A 25589-nucleotide genomic window follows, 5' to 3' on the forward strand; every position below is an offset into this window, starting at 1 on the left:
CCCACTTTGGTGTCTTCAGATGAAAGTTGCATCATGAATCGAGCTATACAATGGTATTTTTTGCAAAATATTCGGTGGTGCAGACGGTACTTTTAGACGCCATTTAAAGTTTATTTACAACTTTTCATGTTGAAGGTCATTATTTAATTTTTTTCAACTATTCTATTTGGAAAGCTGATAAAATTTCAATGCATTTTGATGTGCTATTTTATAATTTCCGTTGAGAAACAACAGAGTTATGTAGCTTTGAAAAATGGTTATTTTTTATTTACAAAAAAATCTAACCGAAGCTAACTCAAAAAATAAAAATGTTAGAAATCTGAAAAAATACATGTGTTTTTAAGTCGCAAAAATGAACCAAAATTTCAATTTTGGGGAAAATCTGAAGACCCCCGGCGCAAACCCGTCAGATAATAAAAAAAAATCCCCAAATGTAACAAATCTTTCATAAGAAAGATTGGAATTCTAAAAAAATCGGATTTATGAGAGGTTAAAAAATCAAAATTGAAACAAAAATTTCAAGTTTTTTTTTGCGTACTTTCAATAATTGAACATTGAATCAAATATTTTATCGAATTTCATCTTTTGACGACTTTTGTCCATCGGTATGTGCGCGGGCCGTGTTTAGCTCATCCCTGTTCTAAACTTGATTAATGATTGAAAGCGAAACGAAGTTCGTAAGAGATCAGCTAGTAAGTATATATTACTGATAAAATCTATTCTAGTGTCTTGCAATATAAATGACACACATTAATCATTGAAAAATGCCTTACTAATAGTACTATGCATCTTTTTTGTTTCGAAATTAAGGACTGTTCAGAAATCACCAAAGGGGGGACCAAAGGAAATTATAAATATCGAAATTTTAAATTTGATGCCAAATGACTTAACGGTGACGGCGAGTTCTGATGTTATCTCGAAATAAATTTTATGGCACTAAATCGAAATTCTAGGACATTTCGATTTTTCGACTTTCGGAAAAAAGCCGTTTATACAAAGTCTCAAAATGTTGTCCAAAAGTCTGATTGAGCTGGAATTTTGCACAGGTCAGTATTTTGGGCCAATCTACAAAATGTACATGGTTGGTTTTCGAAGTTCGATATGATCCAATGATCTGCCACCCTAATGTGCATGGTTTTTTCGTTTTACGTGTTCGAATTTTTATCACGCTTTGGGGCCGTTCAGATACCACGTGGACAGAAAATTGATATTTTTGACCCCCTCCTCCCCCTCCGTGGACAAGCGTGGACATTTGGCAAACCCCTACCCCCCTCCCCGGATGTCCACGTGGACAGATTTGAAATAGTTTTTTTTAAATACCTATAATTTGACAGTTAGAAAACACCACTTTTTGTCTATTTGTTATTGAAATGGCTGATTTTGAAAAAACTGAAAAATAATTTTAAAAAGTTTAAATTTCTAAATTATCATATTTATCACTTGTAGCAGCTAATTGTTCAAACTTAAACTGGAAAGCATTGCCATTTTTAGATTTTGATTCAAACATCTTAATATTCATTCACCTTTATAAAATAATTTGAAAGTAAGTATGTCCACGTGTACATGACCCAAACCCCTACCTCCCTCTCCGTGGACAAGCGTGGACATTTCCATACCCCCCTCCCCCCCCCTAAGTTGTCCACGTGGTATGTGAACGGCCCCTTTTCACGTGCACTTTTACGGGTTATACAAATTGCAAACTTTTGATGAGTAAACACTTTGAATTTTGGAAAATTTACAAACCATTGTATCTTTTTTATTATAACTTTCATCAAGGTGCAGTTTTGGGTGAAATGTATGTAATGAAATGAGCTTCAACCAAATTCACATTTGAAGGAAGTTGATCGCTATTGAAATGTTTATTATTATTATTATTTATTTTAGACCTTTAAACCACCCTGGTCATTCGGGTCTACGATTATTGAAATGAGTTATTGATTAAAAATCATTGCTTCATGTTCCGTTGCGTCAGGCGCAACCCTCTGTTGCACAAAAATCGAGTGATATGACGCATCGCTCGTAAAACTACAAAATGCACTAAAATTGAAAACACACACAAATTTTTCACAAAATTTCGTCAAATCCCGTTGCTAAACAAAGAAGAAATTTTAAATAGCTGAAAAAAAAAATCGAAAACGCTGAAAAGTCGCCTGATGTGGGCAACGGATGAAAAAGGTTTTTTATTGTAAACTACTGCAAAGAAAAAACCTTTAACTGGTTGCACATTAAAGATTCACTTGTGAAAAGCACTGCGAAGTACAAAGTTTGGCTGATAACATTTTAACACTTAGAAGTTATTACTGCTGAAATTGGTCGTAAATATACAAAGCTTCACTTCCATCATTTGCTCCAAATGCGATGACTTTGTCTTCATGTATTTTAAAAACCCTGGAATCAGTAGAAGCTTTCATCGATCAAAAGTCTACCACAACCCACATCGTGTTGGACCTAAACCGTTGAAGAAAAAAAAAGTTGGAAAAGCTTCTCGTTTTGAGAGGTCAACTACGAAAGCTTGTTTGGGTAACGCCTGTAACGGCTTTGAGCTGATGCACGAGGCTTGCATCAGCAGTTTCACCGTGCTCTGTTTGTCGATTCAACAAATTCAAATTAGTAATAATGCTGAACATTTAAATTTTCGTGACATAGCTATATATTATCAGCTTAACAAGATCTATTCGTTTTACGAAAATATATTTTGTGTCTGTTCGCCGATAAATTTTACATCCTAGTTTAGATTTTTCGTCGACTTCTTGTAAAAGATGTTCAATAAGCTTTCCGTGTTCTGTATGATTAAAAAAAAAAAAATTGAGCAAAATTACCAGAAAAAAAACCTTGATATGAAGATATTGGCTGAAAACTAAAAAACGTTAGATAACTTTCGTTTTTGGAATGCGTTGACTAAAAAACAGTTTCCTCGTCGTACTGAGCGTTCAAGTCTCTGGCAATACTTTTAATTTTTTGGAAAAGATTTATTAGTGTCACTTTACCAAAGAGATACTTTTAATGATTAGCTCTTTAATGCATATCTTTGTTCAAATCATAATAGAAATTATTGATTCCGAAAAATTATGTAATTTCAATTCGAACTACACAACTAACATGTTGAAAGCCGTAATTTTGAGTTTCATAGTACCTAGTTATGGCCCATCAAAGTTAAATTTTTTTTTTACTTTGATGTTTTATTACTATACGATTCTGCAAGTTTCTCCCTAACTATTTATTGCTTATAAAGCAATAAATAGTTAGGGAGCAGGAGCAGGACGATGTTTGTAATTTATTTGAGATTGAATTTTTTTGGAATGTTGTAATTACACTATACATTAAAGTAGGCTTGCCAGATACTTTCAGAAAAAAGCGGGACATTTTATGACAAAAAAGCGGGACATAGCTGAAAAAAGCGGGACATTTTAGAAACTCTTAGAAAAGCTTGATTTTATAGCAAACTTATATTTTCGTATGTATACCATTAGCCAAAGTTGTTCATAGAAAGTACACTAAACTCAAATTTTCTTACATGACTTCTATTTACATATTTTTTTGCCATATCCACCGTTATTTTCTATGGTTCTCACGGATAAAAACACGTTATTTGAGATAAAATATTTCGAGTCGTACATGTAAACGGCAGATTTGATTCCGCGTAAAAAACCTATGTGTAATTTGTATAGAAATTTGTATGTTTGGTAATTTGTTCAAAAATTTGAAAACCTAAGAAAAGAAAACATTCGATTTGTTAAAAAAAACTTACTCTATTCCCAAAAAAAATCTAAATCTCCTTGCAATCTTGATTCAAATTCAAGTTTAAGTTTGAAATTTGGCTCCTGATAAAACTGCAATAATAGTTTAATAGATTTTTTTACGGCATATAACATAAATTTTTCTTCATCCGCAAATACTTTTCTTGAAAATGAATTCCTTAAATGAAATCCTGTGGATGTTTTTTTTTCTAAAATAAAAACTGACTGACTTTAATTAAAAAATTGAAATTTTGAAATGGAAATAACACTCAAAATTATAAGTATGCAATCTCTTGCAATTTGAAATCTGATTTTTGAATGTTTATTTTGTATCTGAATTCTGAACCTGTATATGAATTCATGTTCAGGATTCAACATTAATATTCGAAATTAAGATTAAGCTCATGAATAAGTAAAAATTATCAAGTTTACTAATTATGAATTGAATTCGGGATTTTTTTTCGAGCTTCAATACGGTTTCTGGAATGTTAAAAAACGAATTTTGAATACCGATTTTAGATCAATATTTTGATACGAGCCAAGAATTGCAGCTTGTTTCAGAGCCTTCAATCATCAATCCACTATTTTATATTTGATGTCCTAGGTTTCAATTTGAATTCATTATGTAATTTTTATAATTTTTATATCTGAATAAAAATATGAACTTCTAATGAAGAATTTAATTTTAAGTTTTCAATTCTGGATTGCCATTTTGAAGTTTTGGATTCTGCAAAAGAATTAAGTTTAAGAACTTCGAATCTGAACATGAAACAAAAAGTCAGGATAATTTCTAAAGCTATGATCATTCAGAGTCCGGGCACTTCATTTCGGCGATACCTACATTCCTAGATTTCGGATATGCAACATTTTGGCAGCGTTGTGTTGGTAATGAAAAGGACTACCTTGCCTATTTTTATGTCTGAATTACGTGTATTTGAGAAATTTACAATGAAAAAGGATATGCTAAAAATATTTTTACACAATCACCTCGAAAATCTTTCTTTGCCGACTTGAAAACTCATGAACTGTTGCTTTTTCTGAATGTTTTTGGCTCAATTTTGATCAGAATTATAAGAAGACTCACTAGAATGCTCACGTTTTCCGATCAAACGAGTAGTTTTTAAAAACACGCGTTTGTAACTGCCTGGATTTCAAATTATCTTAGCCTTTATTATGTGTTTTTTCACATTCGGAAAAAAATGTATTGCATATGAGTTACAAAAATTATGGATCAAATTTTTGATGAAATGCGAATTGAAAATCAAGAATCCTAAACCTGATACATAGTGCGAAATATGAAAACAAATTTAAGATTTTGATAAAAGGGAACCTGAACCCTGAAATGATTTTTTGATATTAAAATTTAGTATTCAGAAATGAATTTCTATCATCAAGTGAGAATATTTGGGAAATCTACGGAAGAATTCTTCATACATTGGTTGAACGTGCTCCAAGCACGCTAAACTGAATCAGAATCTTACTGTAATGCTAAGAACTTTAGAGTTATTCAGTTTTGTCTTATATTAATTAGGAAAAATGCTGCTTATTTTGAGAAAAAGACGTATTTGAAAGATTTTCTGTGTTGAACCGACAAATCTAAATTGAGACTAAAGTTTGATTTTTTACAGTGTAAGTCAGTGAACTTTGTAAAAATTTTCCAAGAAAAAAGCGGGACATTTTGAGGAAAAAGCGGGACAGCGGGACATTCAACAAAAAAGCGGGACATGTCCCGCTTTTGCGGGACGGATGGCAACCCTACATTAAAGGGTTTGTTACGAACATAACGCCTGTTTGTAGGCAATGTATGAAACCAGTGCGTGTAGTTTCTTATTTTTCAAACCACATTTTTATAGTTTTAATGCTAAAACGTAAAACTATAAATATTTATCTGCATCTCATTATGATTTTTTTTTATTTTAATTCTTTTTAGGCCGTTGACACTTCCGGTTTGATAACGGCTCACGCCTGCCTGTTCCTGTCGTTCTACCCGGAAGTTCAGAAACGCCTGTTTGCCGAAATCAACGAACACTACCCAGCCGATTGCACCGATCCAGACTTTTCCCCGGAAACACTCAAACAGCTCGAGTACACCGAGATGTTCCTCAACGAAGTGCAACGACTCTGGACCGTGGTGCCGTACGTGGCCCGGGAAAATACGGCTGAAATCGAAATCGACGGGATCAAGGTGCCCCCAGGGAACGTTTTCGTCATGAGCCTGTTTGCCGTCCATCGGAGGACGGACATATGGGGACCCAACGCGGAACAATTCGATCCGGAGAATTTTTCCAAAGAACGGATGCGGGATCGACATCCGTTTGCGTTTTTGCCGTTTAGCGGTGGAAATCGGATTTGCGTGGGTGAGTTTTATTTAATAAAATAAAAAAAAAAGATTATTTTAATGAAAACTTCCTTTTTTCTTTTAGGATGGCGATACGCCCAGTTCGCGTTGAAAATCATTATGATCAATTTGGTGCGGAACTTCGAGTTTAATTCCAAAATTAAACCGGAAGACATACGATTCCTGCACGATCTGACGCTGAAGTTGCCATTCGAACACGCCGTGAAGTTAACGAAACGGAATCCAGCTGCCTGGAGCTAGGGCCTTTGTAGGCCTGGACCTGCGTTGCTTGCTTCCTATCCCCCATGTTGAATGGATATTTGTGATGGGCGAGAATATTCATCAGGAACACCACGGATTCTCATTGGGTATTTTTTCTAGGATTAAGTTTTTTTTTAAAGAAATAAACCATTTTTAATTAAATAACCTTAATAATCTCTGAAGATTGCGTGAGTTTATGAATCCGAAACTGTTTCATTTTCCTTGTGTAACTGCAAAAAATGCCAAAATATGTCAATGTCAATTTTGTCATTTTTGTCATTTTTGTCATTTTTGTCATTTTTGCCATTTTTGTCATTTTTGTCATTTTTGTCATTTTTGCCATTTTTGTCATTTTTGTCATTTTTGTCATTTTTGTCATTTTTGTCATTTTTGTCATTTTTGTCATTTTTGTCATTTTTGTCATTTTTGTCATTTTTGTCATTTTTGTCATTTTTGTCATTTTTGTCATTTTTGTCATTTTTGTCATTTTTGTCATTTTTGTCATTTTTGTCATTTTTGTCATTTTTGTCATTTTTGTCATTTTTGTCATTTTTGTCATTTTTGTCATTTTTGTCATTTTTGTCATTTTTGTCATTTTTGTCATTTTTGTCATTTTTGTCATTTTTGTCATTTTTGTCATTTTTGTCATTTTTGTCATTTTTGTCATTTTTGTCATTTTTGTCATTTTTGTCATTTTTGTCATTTTTGTCATTTTTGTCATTTTTGTCATTTTTGTCATTTTTGTCATTTTTGTCATTTTTGTCATTTTTGTCATTTTTGTCATTTTTGTCATTTTTGTCATTTTTGTCATTTTTGTCATTTTTGTCATTTTTGTCATTTTTGTCATTTTTGTCATTTTTGTCATTTTTGTCATTTTTGTCATTTTTGTCATTTTTGTCATTTTTGTCATTTTTGTCATTTTTGTCATTTTTGTCATTTTTGTCATTTTTGTCATTTTTGTCATTTTTGTCATTTTTGTCATTTTTGTCATTTTTGTCATTTTTGTCATTTTTGTCATTTTTGTCATTTTTGTCATTTTTGTCATTTTTGTCATTTTTGTCATTTTTGTCATTTTTGTCATTTTTGTCATTTTTGTCATTTTTGTCATTTTTGTCATTTTTGTCATTTTTGTCATTTTTGTCATTTTTGTCATTTTTGTCATTTTTGTCATTTTTGTCATTTTTGTCATTTTTGTCATTTTTGTCATTTTTGTCATTTTTGTCATTTTTGTCATTTTTGTCATTTTTGTCATTTGTGTCATTTTTGTCATTTTTGTCATTTTTGACATTTTTGTCATTTTTGTCATTTTTGTCATTTTTGTCATTTTTGTCATTTTTGTCATTTTTGTCATTTTTGTCATTTTTGTCATTTTTGTCATTTTTGTCATTTTTGTCATTTTTGTCATTTTTGTCATTTTTGTCATTTTTGTCATTTTTGTCATTTTTGTCATTTTTGTCATTTTTGTCATTTTTGTCATTTTTGTCATTTTTGTCATTTTTGTGATTTTTGTGATTTTTGTCATTTTTGTCATTTTTGTCATTTTTGTCATTTTTGTCATTTTTGTCATTTTTGTCATTTTTGTCATTTTTGTCATTTTTGTCATTTTTGTCATTTTTGTCATTTTTGTCATTTTTGTCATTTTTGTCATTTTTGTCATTTTTGTCATTTTTGTCATTTTTGTCATTTTTGTCATTTTTGTCATTTTTGTCATTTTTGTCATTTTTGTCATTTTTGTCATTTTTGTCATTTTTGTCATTTTTGTCATTTTTGTCATTTTTGTCATTTTTGTCATTTTTGTCATTTTTGTCATTTTTGTCATTTTTGTCATTTTTGTCATTTTTGTCATTTTTGTCATTTTTGTCATTTTTGTCATTTTTGTCATTTTTGTCATTTTTGTCATTTTTGTCATTTTTGTCATTTTTGTCATTTTTGTCATTTTTGTCATTTTTGTCATTTTTGTCATTTTTGTCATTTTTGTCATTTTTGTCATTTTTTTCATTTTTGTCATTTTTGTCATTTTTGTCATTTTTGTCATTTTTGTCATTTTTGTCATTTTTGTCATTTTTGTCATTTTTGTCATTTTTGTCATTTTTGTCATTTTTGTCATTTTTGTCATTTTTGTCATTTTTGTCATTTTTGTCATTTTTGTCATTTTTGTCATTTTTGTCATTTTTGTCATTTTTGTCATTTTTGTCATTTTTGTCATTTTTGTCATTTTTGTCATTTTTGTCATTTTTGTCATTTTTGTCATTTTTGTCATTTTTGTCATTTTTGTCATTTTTGTCATTTTTGTCATTTTTGTCATTTTTGTCATTTTTGTCATTTTTGTCATTTTTGTCATTTTTGTCATTTTTGTCATTTTTGTCATTTTTGTCATTTTTGTCATTTTTGTCATTTTTGTCATTTTTGTCATTTTTGTCATTTTTGTCATTTTTGTCATTTTTGTCATTTTTGTCATTTGTGTCATTTTTGTCATTTTTGTCATTTTTGACATTTTTGTCATTTTTGTCATTTTTGTCATTTTTGTCATTTTTGTCATTTTTGTCATTTTTGTCATTTTTGTCATTTTTGTCATTTTTGTCATTTTTGTCATTTTTGTCATTTTTGTCATTTTTGTCATTTTTGTCATTTTGGTCATTTTTGTCATTTTTGTCATTTTTGTCATTTTTGTCATTTTTGTCATTTTTGTCATTTGTGTCATTTTTGTCATTTTTGTCATTTTTGACATTTTTGTCATTTTTGTCATTTTTGTCATTTTTGTCATTTTTGTCATTTTTGTCATTTTTGTCATTTTTGTCATTTTTGTCATTTTTGTCATTTTTGTCATTTTTGTCATTTTTGTCATTTTTGTCATTTTTGTCATTTTTGTCATTTTTGTCATTTTTGTCATTTTTGTCATTTTTGTCATTTTTGTCATTTTTGTCATTTTTGTCATTTTTGTCATTTTTGTCATTTTTGTCATTTTTGTCATTTTTGTCATTTTTGTCATTTTTGTCATTTTTGTCATTTTTGTCATTTTTGTCATTTTTGTCATTTTTGTCATTTGTGTCATTTTTGTCATTTTTGTCATTTTTGACATTTTTGTCATTTTTGTCATTTTTGTCATTTTTGTCATTTTTGTCATTTTTGTCATTTTTTTCATTTTTGTCATTTTTGTCATTTTTGTCATTTTTGTCATTTTTGTCATTTTTGTCATTTTTGTCATTTTTGTCATTTTTGTCATTTTTGTCATTTTTGTCATTTTTGTCATTTTTGTCATTTTTGTCATTTTTGTCATTTTTGTCATTTTTGTCATTTTTGTCATTTTTGTCATTTTTGTCATTTTTGTCATTTTTGTCATTTTTGTCATTTTTGTCATTTTTGTCATTTTTGTCATTTTTGTCATTTTTGTCATTTTTGTCATTTTTGTCATTTTTGTCATTTTTGTCATTTTTGTCATTTTTGTCATTTTTGTCATTTTTGTCATTTTTGTCATTTTTGTCATTTTGGTCATTTTTGTCATTTTTGTCATTTTTGTCATTTTTGTCATTTTTGTCATTTTTGTCATTTTTGTTATTTTTGTCAATTTTGTCATTTTTTTCAGTTATGCCAGTTATTGTAAACACATGCGCATCTACCTATATCGCCTTAAATTGTAATAGCAAAAACAGCTCAATTTCATGTTTGTTTTGGCAAGTTGTATGTAACACTGCATGATGAGTTTCTTGACATCTGCCGTTTCTCTCTCATTGCATCTCATACCTACCTAGTACTTATTAATGGATCTTTATAACGGTTTCAAAGATTTGTCGGTTTTACTAGTAGCGTGGAATCCCTAATTACTGACAATTATTTCGTGCCTGCCGTTAGAATGCAATCAGCTTAGAGGGCAATACGAAGGGTTAGTTTTTTTTCTATACACGCACAACGACACTTGCTTTAATTGTCTTTTATAGTCTCTTTGTAATATTTGTTTTGTGTTTTTACGTAAATTTATAAAATCTTAAAAAAATTAATATGTCTTTTAAAACTGTAATTATTTGATTTTCTATCATACTGGAACTAAACTTGTGGATGTTTGAAAAAGAACTTTCTCGTACACGCCACTGCTCTCAGTTTAGAAGGAAAAACTAACGGAACGACTTATCCCAGATTATCCAGAGTCCTCAGTCCCTCAGCAGCTTCCGAGCGTAACAGAAGTTGTAGAATTTGTAGAAAAAATCTTAAACCGATACCAATATGTGGCCGTTAGTGACATGCATCGTGACTCTCCTGGGAGCAATATTGTACTGGCTCCATCGAAGGTGGTACAGTTTCGCGGACCATTGGCCAACACTGGAGGGAGCTTATCCGTTGATTGGCAACGCGTGGGTGATGATCGGGAAAAATGACGTTGAAAGATTTGACGCCGCGTTGGAAATATTCCGTCGCAACGTTCCGATGCAGAAGGTATGGGCTGGCCCAAAGCTGGTGCTGCTGTGCTGTCATCCGGATTTGGCCCATCAGATCCTTTCCAATTCGAACTGTCTGGAGAAGCCGTGGTTCTATCGGTTTCTCGGTTTCGAGCATGGATTGCTGACTTCTAAAGGTATGAAGTGGCGGAGAAACGTCGAACATTTTATTGAGTGTGTATTTTCCCAGGAACGGATAGATATTTTTCCAACTTGAAACCAACTTTTGTAATGGAACTTTAAACTCGGATTTAATTATTCTTAATTGAATTTGGTGGATGGATAAATATTGGATTTTTATATAGAATTTAAATTTAGGTTCTGGCTTGGCGAAAACTCAATTCAGCGTTTCCGTCATTCACGATTTTCCGAATATTTTGTTTTGTTTTAGTTTTCATTAAATTCAAAGTATAAAACTACAAGTTGTACCAAATAAAGATAAAGTAAAGTTTGCACTCAGTTTCACCTAAATATCCTACCTATCCTATCCTACCTTAATAGAATTTATACAACAAATTCCAAAAAGTAGATTTGTTCAGCACGAATCGTACAACAAGGCTCGCCGAGTTGGATAATTACTACGAGTGCTGAAAAATCGAGTTTTGCAACGAGTTGCATAAGCAATTTTTAGCAATAACGGAAATATTCTTGTAAAAATCAAGTTATGATACCAGCAGATAACGGTATTAACTATTACTTCGAAACCAAAACGTAAATTGATTTTCAAAACTATTTACTTCATTTAAAAAAAAAATCAGTCATTTGAAAAAAAAAAAAAAAAACTAAAAAAAGTTGATTAATTACTTTTTGTGTTCGGTTTTTTATCATATATCATATATTTCATTCGTATTTTGTAAAAACATGGTAATATATTATTTCCAGAACTTGTATTCACCATCACTTTATGTTATGCTATTTTGCCATCCATTTGGAATATACCTATAGATATGATTTTTTTTTTTATCTAATGTTGTAGGTATGAGTGAAAATTGTTTGTTCAGAGTTTACAATGATTTGAAACCTAGATTTAAACCTTGTTTTAGAATGTTGGCTCGTGACAGCTGGAAAGACCGTAATTTATTTCTTATGTACTAACAGAATTCAAATAGACTTTGCTGGTGGTTTAGATCCGAAAGTTTATCAACGGGGCAATCAGGTAACTTGAAATTTTCCCAGTAGGATGATGATGTGCTGCTGCTGGAGATTAATGATTTTTTAACATGCTGGAATAAAATGGAATGATGTTATAAAAATTGGAATAAGCATAAAAAATAATAATTTGTAATCTTGTATCTGAAAAAGCTCTTTTTGTATAATCTCGGCATCAGCTTTCTTACTGGTTCCTGGTCAATTTGCCAACGAAAGGCTCTGGTTCAGCTGCTGTACAGAAATAGATTAATCAGATCTGTTAAGTGTTGTTTTTTGCTGATATTAATGAATACTATGGTAGATATTAGATCATTCAAATCCACCTCTGGCAAACTTAACAATTTATTTGTGTAAAGCGATAATTATGGATAAATGAACTAAGTTTAGCCGGAACTCCATCACTTACGGTAAACAAAAAAACTAATCTATCGAAGGAATCCTAATTTGATTTTTTCTGTCTTGAACGATGTCCTCGTCATTCTGTTGCTGCTTTTGACCGTCGCGACCATAATCGGCAGCTTCTTAATAAGAAAACGATGCTTTAAGGGAACATCTTATGGGGCTCTCTTAAGTCTTAGACTTTGCTTTTGCATCTGTAAATAACGAACTCTTTGAGCTAAAGCAGTGTTATAAAAAAAACTAAACAAAAAACACTTAGGTACCGGAAACTTGGTTTGCAGGTTTCTGCCGATATCAATGCGAATCTTATCCTGAATAATTATTTATATTCCGGCTACTTGTGCCATGAACATTGCTGCAAACTGCAAGAAAATGTCGGACAATGATGGAAAAATGGTACCTAGTGAGCTATGTGGTTTATCTATAGGTGCGGACAAGAGTACCCTTGCACGAGTGTGAGAATCAGTTTTTTCAATGTTTTGATTGCTACGTCACAATCGTTCATGAGCGTCTCGACGTTGAAGTCGCCATTCACCGACGGCATACAATGTTCCATGCAATTTCATAAATCACAATCAAAGCACCCATTCATTAACGCTTTTTTTCCTGACGCACAGCACGGGGCGACGGTTTTCGTTCTAAATAATAAACAAGTTTATTTGCGTCCCAAACATTCCTCCTTATAAGTCTCCATGGCTACATTTGGGCGCTTCACACTTGACTCCGTGATGGCGTCGCGTTACGTCACAATCGTTCATAAACAACTGTATGGATACAACGAACTAATACTAAAGTTTTTAGTTGTCCCCACCTATAGATAAACCACATGGCCTAGTGAGTGGGTACTTTGATCAAAAGCCTGTAGTAGATCAAAACTATCCGCTCAAAACTACGTACTTTGGGCTTAATAGATATCAACCCAGTAATGGGTAGTTTTGTTTTGTCCGTGTAAGAAAACTGATGATAATTTTCAGTGTAAAATCGGGCCCTGAACCCAAATACCAAATTCCAAAAAAAAAAATCAGTAGAAGAATTTTTGAGTTTTGAGCCAAATATGAAATTTTGGAAAAAGAAAAAAAAATTCTTGCACTTAGATTCAAATATCTCGGACGGCATAACATAAATTTTAAATCTGTTTTTTTTTTTGCATATTGAAGCTGACACGCTATGAGTACATTTTAAGCATTGCTACGACAATTTGCAGCCAAAATACAATTTTTGAAACTTTTTTTTTTGTTTTAACTCCAATTGTGTTGCGGTCTTCGAGTGAAATATTCGTCTTGATTTGGACTTCAGAAAATTATTTATAAAAAGCAATCAGCCGGTGAAAAATAAAGTTAATGTTGAAAAATCAGTATTTTTGCTTTTCCCCAGCAAAATACCTTAAAATCCCATTCACGCTTGAGGCTCAAGTACACCCCATCCATTGGTCAGTCCTTTCTTAAATTTGGCATGTGACCTTCTGGTAAGCCAATGATCAATTTAACCTAGAGCGGGTAAGATTTATCATGTTTGATTCCTACTAGACTAAGACAAGTAATTTTGTTAATCACTGTGGTTACAAAAATTACTGTTAAAGAATGAAACCACAATTCTTACAATTTTCAATCGATTTCGTTAAAAAAGCACTTGAAATCTTGGTTTTAAACTGACATTTAAATAATATAGAAGATAAAAATTTCAATTGTTACCATCGAGTCGAAAACCGTCGGTAGAACAAAATTTTCTCTGAAAAAATGTGTTTTTTTAATTGATTTTTCGATCATAAACTCACTATTTTCAACAATACTGATAGTCATTGAAAAATTGAAGTTCAAATGACCGGTAGCATATTTGATCAGCTTCAATATGCCAAACAGATTTTAAATTTATGTTATAGAGTCCGAGATATTGGAATCTAAGTACATTTTCCAAGTTTTTCTTTTTCCAAAATTTCATATTTGGAGCATAACACAAAAACAGTTCACATTCACTGCCCGATTCCACGTTAAAAATATGGGTCGGTCAACAAAGTTCTTGATTTTTTGTTAAAATTTTGTAAACTACATATATTAAAATGTTTCAGGCTTTATGTTGGTTATAACCAACATAAAGCCTGAAACATTTCAATATATCAAACGCAAGTTTTACAGTTAAAAATTTCAAGTTTTCTCTATCTCATCGTCAATTGAAATTTTACGACCTGAAAAGGATTCAACAATAATTATCTTAAGTTCAGATCCTCATTCTTCAAGAAAGATTGTGTTTTTTGTAATGAAAAGGATAGGAAAGCTTTAAATCACATTCAAAACTTTTTTGGCAAAACTGTAGACTATTGCAAAAATTTTGAAAATAAAGGTTTTATTCAATAATAAACCTACTCAAAGACAGCTTAAATTCAAACTTCTTAAAAAAAAGTGATGGAATTTTTCTTTTTGTTTGTTCTTCAAAATCTTCAAAGAAGGAGAATTCTGTAGAAATGTTAGTAAAGTTTTAAATAAAATTGAATCTTAGACATTAAAAAAAAGTTGAATCGTTTTGCAGTCTTCAATAAAGTTGATAAATGACACATATGTCACATATTAAATAATAGAAGACTTGGTTTTAGTGATGTTATATTACCAAAACTAGAAGTGATAAACCAAAATGTGAAAAAAATGATCCGAGTTCAAAACGCTGAAATCTTCCGAAATTTACACAATTCATTAAAGATTGCAATCGTCGCATTCTCCATCTACAATATTCCCTAACCGGGAAAGTACTCATTTCTGAATGAGTAAATGCGAAACCACTCATTTCCGAGTTATCCACCGAGAATATCTGGCAACACTGCTGAGTTACCATGAATTCAGTTTAATTCGTTCAGGTTTACCGTGTGCTGATGTAATCATTTGTACCGCGATTATGATCATCACCTGTCATCAAGAATCATCGATCTATTATTCAATTATGAGTTGACCAAAGCATGTGGAGTATCAAAACTAACACTGTTTGCTCGCTAACTTTCAGCTACTCAATAGAGTGACGGCTACTTAGTTGTCGCCTAAACAGCACTTACTCAGTTCTAACTAAACGTCCTTTACTCAAATTTGATTTACTGCCCTTTTCGCGACTTCTGAGTCGGGGGGTTTTTTTTAAGACAAAAAATATTTATTGACCAACTTTTATATACAGACCCCACTCGATTTTGGCAACATTCGATTTTGGCAACATCCGAGCAAAAACCGTTCGTTTTTGGCAACATTAAAGAAATACGGTTTTTTTTGTTACTTTTTTATTTTTTATTCTCATTTCAATTCAATCAAAATTAATGTAAAACGTAATTTTAGCATGAATTTTTTCAATTCGGCTTAATTATAATAGTTTTTAACAGTTAAACCACGAATTTTTCCATGTTTTACTGCTTGAAACTAATAAAATTGAGCCAAATTGAAAAAAAAAATGCTTTTATTAGGTTTAACATATATTTCGAGTTATTTGAAATTTAAATACAAAATAAAAAAGTGACAAAAAAAACCGTTCGATTTTGGCAACATTCGATTTTGGCAACATAAAATTTACGAGCGTGTTGCCAAAAACGAACGGGGTCTGTACTACATTAACACTTTAACAACTTTACAATTCTTTCGTTATCGAATTCATTTTCATATAACGGTGTCTTTTGCTAAGTTTTAACATAATAACAGAATTAGATCACTTTTTATATTTCAACCAGCTACGATCGACCGAAGATGCTGATTTCGAACATGACTTTGATCTTGCTTTAATACTGTCTATTTTCATTTGCTTGGTTCTGTATCTCGTTAGAACATTTTGAGAGGTTAGTGTTTCCAAAATCGCTCAAGGTTTTGCTCCTTGATCTGAATCAGCTGTAAAACCATCAGATACTATGAGATCACTAGCTACTTTTCTTCCTCGCTTTCGTCTGTCTTGCACGGTTTGAAATCCAACGTCATCATCTAGCATAGCATGGGGTGACTACACACATCTAGTATTGGCTGATACCCAGGGTACAACTGATAATCAAAACCAACACGAGATGCCAAAATAAGTACCTGTATTCAATACTCATTTCAAGTGTTACTTTTGAAGATCAGTTCAGTACCATAATGCACACCGCGACAAGTCAATGTAATCATGGTGGATAAGGTCTGAAACAGAAAAACAAACTCTTTAGGTGCAGAGAACTATTACGACCCATAAATCTGTTTCAGGAGGGAATTGGAAGGGTAAAATATAGGAAACTAGCTGATTCTACCCGTCCTTGCTCGGGTTTATTTAAAATATAAATCAAAATGAGTCGTTGACTTTTAGAAATTATAGAAGCTTTTTATTCATAATAATAAAAAAATTGAACTATGTTTGGTCAAGTTAACTTTGTAAATTTTGTAAATCTTTTTAAAGCTTTGATTGAGATTAATAACTGCGTTTATCGTCTTCATAATATTGAAAAACTCATAGTTATGAGGTGACAATTTCCTATGTATGCTTATTTATCTTATCACGAAAAACATGTTAACCCACCCTTTTTTTTATGGAGATTTAATAGATTTGGCCTTACTTTTTATTCTTCAAATATTAAAACTTTTATTTTTTATCTTTCCCCTTTCCCATCTAATGAAAATTTCTACTGGAGTTTATACTACATTTAAAGATAGATGATCTTCCCGTACAATAGTATATTCGCGTTTGATTTACTTCAGAATTTCTAAATAGACTTCTGAACCTTGTTGAAGACTCACTTTGAATGTCTCCAATTGTATGTGTCCTTTTCTTTGCAGTTTAATTTCACACTGTTTTATGATACTTTTTCCTGAATGTTGAAAGATCCACTAAAAGTTTTTTGAAGTTATCAAACACAAATCATCTAGGTACCAAAATCGTTCATTTTTTAACTTTCAAAGGTGATGGGAAATATTAGAGAAAAATGAGATATCAAAGAAAGTAAGAACATAAGCCGTAAATATAATAAATTTCTCGAAAAACATTCAACAACTCACCGTAAAGAACTTGAACTCGCAATTTCCGCTTGTCCGCACTTTATCTTTCTCTAATACTTCCCATTACCTTTGAAAATGTGATTATGTTCAGGTATGAAGATGTACCAAGACAAATTCAAAACATAAGATTTCATTTTATAATGGTATGAAAAATCTGAGATCTTTTTCAATTTGTCTATTCTTGGACACAATTATCCCATTCATTATTGAAAAGACTTGAAGAGTTGTCAATTTAACATCTCTTAGGTATCATTCGATTTAGGTTTTTTTTAATGAATTTTTACCAATGAAATTGAATGGTATAAATCTAAAATCTCAGATTTTATTACATAAAGTTTCATGCGTTGGATTTGTTTTTTTTTTTTTTCAGATAATGCATGTACAATTTTTTACCCCCCATTTACATTCCTTGACGGCTATCAAAGCTGTGAATTCGCAGTCTTCAGCTTATAACTCTGAATTCGAAAACTTTTTCTTTCTCTATGAGGATTTCCAATAATATGAAAATGGTTGGTTTTTAGAAGCTGGAATTTATAAAAAACGGTCATTAGTTTTCAGCATTCCGTTCAAATAGCTATTTAGCAGAAGAAGTCAATTCATTATGAAGATGAATCACTGCATTGACATTACATACTGCGTATTCTTGTAGACTCTCAATACCCTCCAGGAGCAGTAAGCACCACTTTGAAAACCACTGTTTTCATCAGTCTTGAAAAATTTCAATGCAACCTTTTGAAAACGAAAAAATAAATTCTTCAGTCAAGCAAAAACAAACGACTACTACTTTTTTCCTTTTCTCAATGTACCTTCAATAGTCTGACAGAGGGTTCATTATCTGTTTTGTTTTCACATTTTCTTCATCGCTCTCATTAGCAATGAACGTGCACCGACAGAGTTTACGTATCGCTGTCATAATGGTGTCCTTCTTTTTGAATGTTCATCTCAGCCTTTCTCAGTTCATCCAAGAAGTCAATGAAAATTTTGAATCCGTCAGTCAGTCTTTCACCAACTTAGGTGAAATTTTCAGTTGTGAAAAAATGGCTTCAAACACCAGAAAACGCACCCTGACAGACATCGGAAATTCATGTGTCGTTTTTAAAGACCAGAAGGCAGCATGTAACATCGACCCAGCTAGTGACTGTATTTATTCCCAGGATAAGTATGATCCTGGGAATATGATACGCCACTTCCGCACGAAGCACAGCAAGATGGCTAATTCTAAAGGACTATTGAACGACTGTGAACCACAAGAAAAACGAGGAGCATCATGTTTCGCTGTCCGACTTTTATATTGCTTGGTTAATGGCAATGAGCGAGGTTCGTAAATGCACGGAGAACTCATTTGTCCCTGCTTTACTGAACTCGTTAAAGACGCGGTTATCAGCTCTAATGAACTCAAGAGCTTTTAAGATTTCCCTTTACCTGGATCCACGAATAAACTACCATGGATCTACATTTTTCTCACCTCAGGAGAAAGTTGAAATCCAGGTATGATTTATCAATATATTAAATTTTCAAACTCAGATTAATACTTCAATGTTTCTATATTCAAAATCTTATATGTAGTCAAGGTTGATAGTACAATGTATGATATTTTATGAAACACAATTTTTGTATAATCTTTTTCAGGGGTACATCAACGAAACGTGGCAGCGGATTCGACAACTCCAGTCGACGTCATTAACCCCAAACATGACTAACGAAGCTTTCATCGAATCCGAAAACAACGATGATTTCGACGCATATCTCACCGAAATGTTTGGAGGATCTGTGGATACGGAAAGCAGTAGTGAAACGAAGTTTTTACAACAACTGCAATCACTAGATTTAGAGCCTCGACAAAACCACAGTTTTGACATTTGGAATCACTGGGTTAAATAGTCGGAAAACGACGCACCCAGAGCTGTATGCAGTGGCCATGGTGGTACTGGCGACTCCTTCCAATCAGGTGTCTGTGGAGAGATCATTTAGTGCCCTTGGTCTCATTTTAACTAACCGTCGAACAAATCTTGGAGAAAATACCTTAAGCAATATTTTGATGGTTAAGCTGAACAAAGATTTGTTCCAAGAAGCAATTTCCTCAGCTTATAATTGGAAAGATCTTAATCGTTGAACAAGTCTTGATTTATTTGCATTATTAAAATAAGATTCATTATTTTAATCAAATACATATTTTTTTTGGAGCACATGATAATTGCACAGTTTTTTTTTCAATATTGGAAACCATCATCACCCAAGCCAAGATCAAGATTAAGAAAAACTATCCCTACTTGTCGTTAGATTATTTTTGATTTAACTAAATATTTAACAGACGTCTACCTCATAGTATCTGAAATAATTAGAAATACCTCTTAAAAGGACATTATGTCAACAAATTTAAAAAATATCTATTGATTTCTATTGATTAATAATTCAAAAACTAATTAGAACTTCAGAGATTTTATAAAGACAATTTTTAAAATAAATTCTGATTTCTAAATTTTCTTTGTCATTATTGTGAACTGTGGACTAACCTCCATTCCCTACAGTTAACCATTTAAATCTTTTTTTTTTTGAAAATTTTGATCTTTGATTTTGTAACGCTCCTAAAGTACTCGTAATTTACCTTCTTTATTTAAATTTTGAACAAAATATTTGAAATTCAAGCTTTTATTGAAGATTTTAACATAAATACTATGTAAATAAATAATAACATAAAGTTTCTTGTTTTATACTTTGAGTAAGTGCAGGGCTAAAAATTAAAAATTAAGGCTCTGATTATGATACCAAATTCTGAACTATGATTTTTTCTTCAAAAATATTGAATTTTAAATTTTATGCTTCAAAATTTGAAATTGGTCTTCTGATAAATTTATCAAAAATAAAAACTGCGGTATTGTTTCACTCACATTTTATTAAATTTTACTTTTTTTGTAACCAGACGAGTGTGAATTTTGGGTTGAAAATGGGAAATTAGAATTAAAATTGCTTTTCTTTTTCAAAGCAAAATGAACTGAACAATTGTTATCATTTTGATACCTTCTTCATTGACCGACTAACTTTCATTAGCCATCTCTCCATTTTCCAAAGGGTGTGGTGACTCAAATAGGCTTTTTTAAATTTCCGAAAAAAATCAAACAAGATACGTCCCAATTTGTTCAAAATTTTCAAGTCCGAACATCTTTCTTCTGAAGCCATATCTAAGCCATAACTCCATTTCCCAAAGCCTGTGGTGGCTCAAACAGTCTCCATTCAATTCCTCGGAAAAATGGTATATGAGAAGTCTCATTTGGTAAGAAAATTTCAAGTCCGAACATGTGCCTGTGAAGATTTGGTTGAAGCGCTTTGGAAAACTATGCAAACAATATCAGCAGGCTGATATTTCTAGGAATGTTTTTTTCCGTCTTTCACTTTCACTCGGATCACCATGAAAACGATTACCGAAGGTATTCATTTTCAATCAAAACAACTTACGAATGAGTGTGGAAGTAACTGAAAAAAAATTCTTCGAACATGATGGATAGGCGATTTCATGAACGCGCCTTCTGTTTTTTTATCATTAACCGCGGGAAATAGTTGGGTGACTGAGATGTTTTCTCAATATTTGGTGCTGTCAGGTAAATGAATATGAGATTTTTCAAGACTGGTTTTCATCAATATATTCGTAACATGCGAGTGGTATTTTTTCATCCATAATGTAGGCACTTTATTTCATACAAGAACCACGTGCCTGTGACCCATGCTACGAACAGCATGCTTTCATCAGCATGCTTTGATTAGCTATCCAGTACACGTGAACTCTGAATGGTCGTTTGCGTTTCTAATGCCCATCCCTTGGTGATGGTGAAAACAAACCCGCCAAGGGAAACGAAAATCGGTTGGCAAAATGGGTGCCATAACTTTTGGTTCGTGTGAATAAAAACGAAAGTTGTATGGGAGGGTCCCTTTTCTCAGGTGGGAGGGGCTCAAAACTATTACTAAAACCTTACCATGGTCCAAACACATAACTGTGCCAAATTTCAGGCTGATCGGTTAAGCGGTGTGGATTTGTATAAGGTGCATACAAACATATATAGTCCAACTCATCTTTATATATTAGAAGATCCTACATGGCAGATAGGATTGGAAAATTTTAACATTGTTTATTGTTTATTGTTTATTTGATACAAAATCATCTGACATATTTAGGTGTCTTAATGATCTACTTAATATTATTTGTACATTACATGATACTTTTCCTAATTTCTCAGTTGGTCTCTTAAGTCAGATTCAATACGGCGTTTGAAAGTTGAAATGGAAACATTGAAGTCGAAGACAGTATAATAACGTAGAAAGCATATTTTTGCGGAACGGAGAGGGTCGTTACTGCCATATCGCGTGCTTCTAGGTTCCAGGGAGAGCAAGTTTCTATTACGTAGGGTTCTTTCTGGAGCATAAATATTACAGCGAGATAGTAACCAGGAGCAGTCAATTTCGTTCCGAAGAATCTTTGCCACAAACAGCGATTGACCGATGGAACGACGATCCGACAGCGTATGAAGTCCAAGCAGAGCACAATGATGAGCGTATGGTGGTAGGTTTAAAGGATTCTCCCAAGGTAGTTCACGAAGAGCATAACGAACGAACCGACGTTGAATTGCTTCAAAACGCGCTGTCCATGAAGCTTCAAAAGGCCAACATGAAACAATCTCACCAAAATCCAACGTCTGCCGGGAGTCACACACTTTTTCATTTTCTTCCGATAGTCTTTGGCTCCAACTCAACGGATTCTACATTGCACACAATTTTCATTTCTATTAATCACAGCAAGCCCTAACAACATGCCTTGTCAATCACATGGTGAAATTTTCTGATGGCACAAAAATTCACATTCCTCAACATTCATTATTGAGAAAAGGCATCGAAACGCATTCCAAATGCACGCGACACTCCAATATTATAATTAAAACGTTTTCGCCAAAAACACACTAATATGGATTATAAGCCAGCCAGTGAAAGATTCGATTTTTCTCCAAATGCAGGAAATGTTCAGTTGTACATAATAACGCACGCCCATGCGGAAGCTTTCGAATAAACACAGCATAACACGCAAATTATCATGTTGTATCACTCCCGGTTTAACATATCTTCGGTTATCCAGTAAGAGCTTTTTGTCAAATATTTTCATTAGTTTCACTTTTTGAAGTTACAAAAAAAAAAAATGAAATTTTCGCGGATGAAGACCGGTTTGAAATCCAACGTCATCATCTGTACATATATCACGTACTTCATCGACTTTTTCGGCTATCCCGGCGTCCATCAATACGTCTTTGGCTGTCGAAAGCTTCTCGGGTTCGGTACATCCAACTTCACCACTACAATTGTGACATTTCAATCTCTTCCATTCAGTATGAAAGTTACAAATTGGGTCTCAATTAGCCTTCTATGGACTTGAAGTTGCAAAAAACATCTTAAATAGCCTTTTTGTGATATGTCAATCTCTTCCATTCAGTATAAAAGTTACAAATTGGGTCTCAAATAGCCTTTCATGGACTTGAAGTTCCAAAATGATACATAAATAGACTTTCTGTGACATGTCCGCCATTTCATGAATATGAAGTGTGAACGAACATCTCAAAAGGGCATATAATCAATAAATAATTTTTTGTAGCTTGGAGATTGTTGAAATGTATAATTTACATTGAAACTTCAACTCAGATCAACTTAAAGTTACTCGCAAATGATTGTTTTTGAAATAAGTACATATTTTCACTTTGAAAAATTTAGTCCAACTGTATTAATCTACCACGAATTTATCACACATTGAAAGTCAGATGAAGTAATTCATGAATTAAATATCTAGATAAACTCTAGAATTTGTATAATTTTAGGCTTAGAAGTTTTAAATATGAGATTCCAATTTATTAAATCGATATTTTTTTAACGGATGTTTGATTTTGATATATGCCGTTTCGTAATTTTTCTGAGTAAAAATTAATATGCGTCTTCGCTGCTAGTTGCTGGCTGCTTTTGCAGGTATTCTAGGAAAGTGTATTACCACTTTGAATTTCAGATGCCGGTTTAGGCAGCATCCAGGCGTGGCCTCGTGGCAGCGTGTTTTTCTATCATCTTGAAGGGTCGCAGTTAAAATCTGAACTAATTTTTTGCATTAGGTTGTTTGATTGCTATAAGTTATTAATCAAGGTTTGAAAACAAATAAATTTTAGATCAAGAACAAAGATTTTGTATATGAAATGTGTGTGGATGGATTAAACCGCCACTTGATAGTTCGTCACGAGCGTGCACGTCGGCCAGTCAGCCAGTCAGCGAGTACGACCCGAGCGAGCAAGTCGAGTGAAACAGCGCGTAGTTCCCCCGGTTTAGGTTGGTCCTGTGCTTTGCCGCGCCGGTACTGTTACCGATCGCCGGACCGGTCTGCACATTTGGCGACCGTGGCAGGTGTTTTCTCTCGGATCTGTATGATTCGGTTTATGAGAAATAAAATCGAACCGAAAACGAAAATAAAACCGGGTTGAAGGTTCACGTGAAAATTATTTACATCAAACGAGGTTAAAATAAAACAGGTGAACAATTACCCATTGGAAAAACACTAAGTGAGTAGTTGAAATATACATTATGTGTAAAAGCTGATGTTGCGATAAGTAGTAGCTTTCGATGGTTTTTGATTGCCATTCCGGAAAAAGTGAATATGAAAAAGTGATGTATGTGATGAATAAGCAATTTTACGAATACGTTAACTGTAATTGTAGAAAAATTTTTTAAATTGACAAGTTTTTGAAGTCCGTTTAAGGGACAACTGAAATTAAATATTGAGCGAGTCGTGAGGACAGCTTGAGCATGTTGTTCGCAATTTCAAGCGAGTTGAGAGGACAGCTTGAAATTTAAAAGGCGTGTTGAGAGGACAGCCTGAACATGTAAACGCGGATTTCAAGCGAGTTGAGAGGACAGCTTGAAATTGAATGGCGAGTTGAGAGGACAGCCTAAGCGTTTCGATCACAATTTCAAGCGAGTTGAGAGGACAGCTTGATATTGGATGGCGAGTTGAGAGGACCGCCAGTGCATATTGACGCGACTTTCAAACGAGTTGAGATGACAGCCTGCGCACTATTGTGAATCCAAGCGAGAAAAGAGGACAATGCGAATTTCAAGCGAGTTGAAGAAATTATCTGAACGTATAGATAACAATCTTAGAGAGTTAAGAGAACGGCTTGGAATTGCGAGACGAGAACAGCCTTAATCCTTATCAAATTGGAAACCAAATAGGTTGGAAGAACAGTTTGTGATGATAACGAATTATGATGTTCGAGGGAACAAGCTGAATAAAATGGTTAAATATAGAAGTTGAGATAACAAGATGAAATTAGAAAGCAAGTCGAGAAGATAGCTTTGGTATTTTAAACAATTAGTGATCAAGTTGAATAAGGGGACAGCTTGAGATACGAGAGAACAATGAAGCGAGTCAAGAGGTCAGCTAGAATAAATTCTTTTAAACTCCAAGTGCGTTGGGAGGACAGCTTGGAAAAAAGTTATATGTTAGAAAAGTGTTAAAAGAATACCTGGACAGCATGTTGCGAGAACACGATTGGTTTATAAGGAAAATTTATGATCCTCCGGATTGTGAGGACAGCTTAAGATGAGAGGGAACTGTGAACGTTTCGAAGGACAGCTTGGATTTATTATAATTAACTCCGGATGGAGGGTACAGTTTCAAAATGAAAAAGCGTTTCGATAGCATAGCCATAGAATAAGGAGCTCACGGAATTTAAGCAAGCGTTTTATTAGAACAGTGTAAGATAAGAATAGATTCCAAGGTGAACTCAACTAGCAATTATACAGTAAGTAAGATGAACACTGAACTGAAATAAACTAGAAAGAAAATCCAAACAGATGATTTTCTGGGCCAAATAATTCATGTATGACAGTAAGAAACAGTCCTCTATGCGTGCGCGCTTGACTTATTTGAGAGGTAAGATTGAGATAAGAATGCGTCGAGAATAAAATTGATCCCAATAAGTTTTAATTAAATAATAAGTTAAAATTAATTTAGTTAGTTAAAATTAAAATGGGTGTTGTTAGCAGCAAAAATCCTGAGCTGTGAGATGATAATATTTTGTTTCTTTCGTAGAGATTATTGAATGTGAATCTTTCAAATATTTAGAATGTCCCTCCACAGCATTTGCAAGAGTTTTGCATTTTGTTAAAGCAATACCTGACTTTTAAATGAACATTCTTCATTTTAAAATTCGGTCAAAAAAGCAATGAAAAATATGAGATATTGATTTACTCAATTGAACTCTGAGCTGTGTACCCGCATAAA

The 25589-nt window shown here is 32.8% G+C and overlaps 2 protein-coding genes across 2 annotated transcripts in view; both read left to right on the forward strand.

The window, feature by feature from the left end:
* LOC129748237 (probable cytochrome P450 313a4) overlaps positions 1-6453 on the forward strand; it is a 33860-nt gene extending 27407 nt beyond the window's left edge. The window contains exons 5-6 of the mRNA XM_055742763.1: positions 5668-6094; positions 6161-6453. Of these exons, the coding sequence (XP_055598738.1) occupies positions 5668-6094; positions 6161-6336 (603 nt within the window). The 3' untranslated portion in view covers positions 6337-6453. The remainder of the gene's footprint in view (positions 1-5667; positions 6095-6160) is intronic.
* A 4048-nt stretch (positions 6454-10501) lies between these two features.
* The window catches only part of LOC129748238 (probable cytochrome P450 313a4), a 29855-nt gene continuing 14767 nt past the window's right edge, over positions 10502-25589 (forward strand). The window contains exon 1 of the mRNA XM_055742764.1: positions 10502-10903. Within this exon, the coding sequence (XP_055598739.1) occupies positions 10555-10903 (349 nt within the window). The 5' untranslated portion in view covers positions 10502-10554. The remainder of the gene's footprint in view (positions 10904-25589) is intronic.

The sequence above is a fragment of the Uranotaenia lowii genome, chromosome 2, assembly GCF_029784155.1.
Source record: "Uranotaenia lowii strain MFRU-FL chromosome 2, ASM2978415v1, whole genome shotgun sequence".
NCBI classification, from domain to species: domain Eukaryota; kingdom Metazoa; phylum Arthropoda; class Insecta; order Diptera; family Culicidae; genus Uranotaenia; species Uranotaenia lowii.